We start from the raw sequence: 5,075 nt of genomic DNA, 5'->3' as shown, positions 1-5,075 counted from the left end.
TTTCTGTATGAGGATCATTTTAGTAAATGTTCTTTTCCCGTATAAATGTTTTGTTAACCGGTAAATGAACGCAGGAATCACAATTACGCTGTGAAAATGGCTTATTGATGTAGAAATAAAATGACCTTTTATGGCTTTTCCTCCTTTAACTAATCAAACTTACTTTTGAAAACAGGAGAAATGTGAACAATGCAGCGCAAGGTTAGTAAAGCAAACAGCATGAAACAATAATAGTGTGTTAGTAGCTGTAAAATGTAATAATTTGTAATAAATAAATTGTAGTGGCGATTGTTTGTCAAACCAAACATCCTATAAAAGTTCAGTCAACAAGCCACTGCTGCCAGTGTTGGGTAAGTTACTTTAAAAATGTAATCCGTTACAGTTACAAGTTACCTTGTTTAAAATGTAATTGTAGTGTAACTTTTTCGATTACTTTTAAAAAGTAATGTAACTAATTACTTTTGATTACTTTGAGGTTTTAATGAGTATTGACCCATGTTCAACATTTAATTTTTGAGAACTGAGTGGGAACCTTAAAAGAGCACTAAGCTGAGAGGGAATTGCTGACAGGCAATCACAGGAGGTCCACAAGAAGAGATGCCAGCACCAGGCATGTAAGATTTTCTCAGACTCCTCTTATCGGGCCATACTCTTTTCTGCTCCTCCCCCAGGCTCTACCATTTATGCAGTTTGCAGACTAACACAAGCAGGTTCAGAAACCACTTCTTTCCTACAGCGGTCACCTTATTGAACTCTTCCCAAAGACCAGTCTTTCCTTCCCCTCTATCCATACCTTACTGTACCATCCCAACATTTGTACAGTGTTCCTCTTCAATTCGCACTTGTATAGCCCTATCTACAGTGGCTCTGCACATACATGCATTTCCCTAGGGGTAATTTATTTATTCTGCTGCACATATCTATCAACCATCTTTCCTTACCCTAGCTGTGAATAACTGCATTTTATCTCTAAATACTACATGCTGTACAATCTGCACACGTTGCACTTGATTAGATGCCAAACTGCATTTCATTACTTCATACATGTGCAATGACAATGAAGTGCTCTAGTTTAGTAATAAATAAGCAAAGTAAGACTTTTACATCACATTTTATTTTTCTTGATTTTTTCTTTGCACACCCTTGCTTGTAAAATTAAACACGGCACAATACAGTGCATCAAGAATTAAGATGGACGATGGGTCCCGAGTATCAGATGGACTAAACGTGCCTTTCAGAAGAACGCCTGGATGCTTCCTCTGAAAAGAGAGAAAAAAAGATAGAAGAAAAATATAATATAATTAATAATTATATGTTCAAAGTAGCATTAATTGGGGCCTGCCCATAGCAATACATAAGGAGAGCAGTGACTGACTTGCAAAGCAAGTGATAAAATTCCACAAGCTAATGACTACTATTTAGCTAAGCTTAGCATTGATGCTAATTTTTAGCATCAGAACGCTGGGTCCAAACCGACGGGCGCACTTTGGCAGGCCCCCGTTACATTTCTTCAGGAATTTTCTAGTTTACTTTATGTTCATCATGAAAACCATAACACTATCACATTGTATACAATGTCTCATGGGAAAGAATAGATTCCAACGTTTGTCATGCATCAACACCAAACAGTCAAATATTCATAAAACAATACGCTTCGTCTATCAGTGAGTTGCACTTACCTCTAAATGTTTCCTCAGGTTTGACATAGATTGCTTCGACGTGGACAAGTTCTTGATAGCCGGCAAACACTTCTTGCACTGCACGGTTAAATTTGAGCCATTTTCACATATGTAAATGAAATGCTCCTTATATTTCCAGTGCTGGAAGGTTGTCATTTTTGATGCGCTGCTTGAGCTGAAATGGAACCGTCCGCTCGCTTGCTGTTCCTCCAGGAGGCTCCGCCAGCACAGGATGGAACATCAGAGTGGCATTGCGGCTGGCAAATATGATAGAGACAAGGAGCCGCAGCGGGAAACGGCGATATAGGGCGCAAAGCAATAAAAATATCATCACATATTTCGCAAAGGTTTTTGTTCATATTTTTTAAAAAATGTAACTAAATTTGTAATTCTTAATATTTTCGGAAGTAACTGTATCTGAATTACATATTTTCTCATTTTAACTGTAGCGAATTACAGTTACTCTTTTTTTGTAATTAAATTACGTAACGTCGTTACATGTAATCCGTTACTACCCAACACTGACTGCTGCACTGAGGTGATGCTTCGTACGAAGGTAAAAGAAGTTCAAAAAACTTGAAGATTGCTTTTATAGTTTATTTCTCCCAGTTTGACAAGCAAATAACAAAGATCAAACTTTACATTAGTGATGTGTTGAGTAATGAAGCGGGTAAGACAGAGAACTCACCTAAACCTGAGCAGTTAAAGTTTTTATATTTTAGTAATAAATCGTTGTCCCTGGTGACATAGCGAGTAACAAGCCAATCACAACCCTCTTTTCTTTTTGTTTCTAGTTTTCTTTTGGATCCAGCCATTGTTTCATACAACCAGATTAATCGGAATTTATGTATCAGAATCACAAAAATTTTAAACTTGTTTATTCATTGTAAAGCTTCATGTTGTTTTCACGTTGCCTATTTTACATATATTGTCCAGTTGATGTCACAGTAGAGCAAATGAAGCACCGCGGTGCATCGGCTCATGAGTCGAATGATTGGATGGAGTTCCTCAGGGCTTTTAAAAAAGTGGACTAAAATGAAATTTGAATATAATTTATAGTATTTGTTTAAAATCCGTTCATTTGAGAATTCTCCAAATGTCAGCTGGATATGTCGATTCATCTATATCTCTGTCTACGCTCTTGAATTTTCAAATGGTTTTTTGTTCATTTCTGCCTTAAACGATTTACTTCAGTAAAGTTAACAATTACTCTTTTTCTCTGTTTTCTTCTCCAGATTCCCTGAAGTGTAACGTTTATAACCAGGAGAGGAGATCCACTCTGGACCAGGAGGAGTTAGAACCTGTGCAGGTGAAACAAGAACAGGAAGAGCCAGAAGATCATCAGATAAAAGTGGAAGAGAAAGAAGTTTACTGCAGTCAGGCTGAAGAACAGATTGAATTAAAACAGGAGACTTATACCTGCATGGTGGTTCCTGTTGATGAGCAAACAGACCACACTGAATCAGAACCAAACAGGAACCAAGTCATCTTCCAGGAAGCTGCTGAAGCTGAGAACCAAAATCAGGAAAGAAGAAAACCTTTCTCATGTGTCATCTGTAAAAAGCGTTTGACTTTCAAATCTGCTTTTGATGCTCACATGAGAACTCATACGGGTGAAAAGCCGTTTTCATGTGTGAACTGTGGAAAAGGTTTTAGTCTAAAACAGAATTTAACTCAGCACATGATGATTCACACTGGTGAAAAGCCGTTTTCATGTGTGAACTGTGGAAAAAGTTTTAGTGTAAAACGGAATTTAACTCGGCACATGATGATTCACACTGGTGAAAAGCCGTTTTCATGTGTGAACTGTGGAAAAAGTTTTAGTCAAAAACAGGATTTAACTCAGCACATGATGATTCACACTGGTGAAAAGCCGTTTTCATGTGTGAACTGTGGAAAAAGCTTTTGTCAAAAACGGGATTTAACTCAGCACATGATGATTCACACTGGTGAAAAGCCATTTTCATGTGTGAACTGTGGAAAAAGTTTTAGTGTAAAACGGAATTTAACTCGGCACATGATGATTCACACTGGTGAAAAGCCGTTTTCATGTGTGAACTGTGGAAAAAGTTTTAGTGAAAAACAGGATTTAACTCGGCACATGATGATTCACACTGGTGAAAAGCCGTTTTCATGTGTGAACTGTGGAAAAAGCTTTTGTCAAAAACGGGATTTAACTCAGCACATGATGATTCACACAGGTGAAAAGCCGTTTTCATGTGTGAACTGTGGAAAAAGCTTTAGTCAAAAACGGGATTTAACTCGGCACATGATGATTCACACTGGTGAAAAGCCGTTTTCATGTGTGAACTGTGGAAAAAGTTTTAGTCAAAAACAGGATTTAACTTGGCACATGATGATTCACACAGGTGAAAAGCCGTTTTCATGTGTGAACTGTGGAAAAAGTTTTAGTCAAAAACAGGATTTAACTCGGCACATGAAGATTCACACTGGTGAAAAGCCGTTTTCATGTGTGAACTGTGGAAAAAGTTTTAGTCAAAAACAGGATTTAACTCGGCACATGATGATTCACACTGGTGAAAAGCCGTTTTCATGTGTGAACTGTGGAAAAAGTTTTAGTCTAAAAAGGAATTTAACTCAGCACATGAGGATTCACACTGGTGAAAAGCCGTTTTCATGTGTGAACTGTGGAAAAAGCTTTAGTCAAAAAGTTAATTTAACTCAGCACATGATGATTCACACAGGTGAAAAGCCGTTTTCATGTGTGAACTGTGGAAAAAGTTTTAGTGTAAAACAGAATTTAACTCAGCACATGATGATTCACACAGGTGAAAAGCCGTTTTCATGTGTGAACTGTGGAAAAAGTTTTAGTGTAAAACAGAATTTAACTCAGCACATGATGATTCACACAGGTGAAAAGCCGTTTTCATGTGTGAACTGTGGAAAAAGTTTTAGTGTAAAACGGAATTTAACTCAGCACATGATGATTCACACTGGTGAAAAACCATTTTCATGTGTGAACTGTGGAGAAAGTTTTCGTCACAAGGTGAGTTTAATTCACCACTTGAAGCGTCACACAGGTGAAAAGCTGTAGAAGTATTTTCCATACATGTTCTATGTTGAGGTTCACTATAGAACTGATTTGGTTTAAAACTAGAATGAAAGACTGGAGGGGTTTCATGTCTATAAAGCTGAAAATTGTTGTATTTGTTAAATGTGATCATTTGGATACTTGGAGATGTGCAACCATGACACATTTTCCTTCAGAGATGCTTTCTTGTTTTTTTTTTTGGCATATTCTTTATCAATAAACAATAATGATAAACTGTATGTTATTGTATTAACTTACTGTTTATGTCAAACTGTATGTTGTGTGTGTACAACGTGAAGAGCAGAGGGCTCAGCACACAGCCCTGAGGAGTGCCAGTACTGATG

General features: G+C 37.3%; 1 protein-coding gene and 1 long non-coding RNA gene across 2 annotated transcripts; one reads left to right on the top strand and one right to left on the bottom strand.

Moving 5' to 3' along the window:
* Positions 1-1,094: 1,094 nt before the first annotated feature.
* LOC116731025 (uncharacterized) lies at positions 1,095-1,982 on the bottom strand. The gene is made up of 2 exons (XR_004341480.1): positions 1,680-1,982; positions 1,095-1,259 (listed from the first exon to the last, which is right to left on the bottom strand). It is a non-coding gene; the product is annotated as an uncharacterized LOC116731025 (long non-coding RNA).
* Positions 1,983-3,276: 1,294 nt separating this feature from the next.
* Positions 3,277-4,758, top strand: LOC116730941 (gastrula zinc finger protein XlCGF57.1-like). Its single transcript, XM_032580513.1, has one exon. The coding sequence runs from the start codon at positions 3,277-3,279 to the stop codon at positions 4,732-4,734; it is 1,458 nt and encodes a 485-aa protein (XP_032436404.1). The 3' UTR covers positions 4,735-4,758.
* Positions 4,759-5,075: the final 317 nt, after the last annotated feature.

Source organism: Xiphophorus hellerii, chromosome 13 (genome assembly GCF_003331165.1).
Source record: "Xiphophorus hellerii strain 12219 chromosome 13, Xiphophorus_hellerii-4.1, whole genome shotgun sequence".
Taxonomy (NCBI): Eukaryota; Metazoa; Chordata; class Actinopteri; order Cyprinodontiformes; family Poeciliidae; genus Xiphophorus; species Xiphophorus hellerii.
Note: the sequence above shows the minus strand (reverse complement) of the source record. Positions and strands in the feature narration are given on the sequence as shown.

Coding starts and splice junctions, on each gene's coding strand:
- LOC116730941 (XM_032580513.1), top strand. CDS start 3,277: ATGAGAACTCATACGGGTGAAAAGCCGTTTTCATGTGTGAACTGTGGA.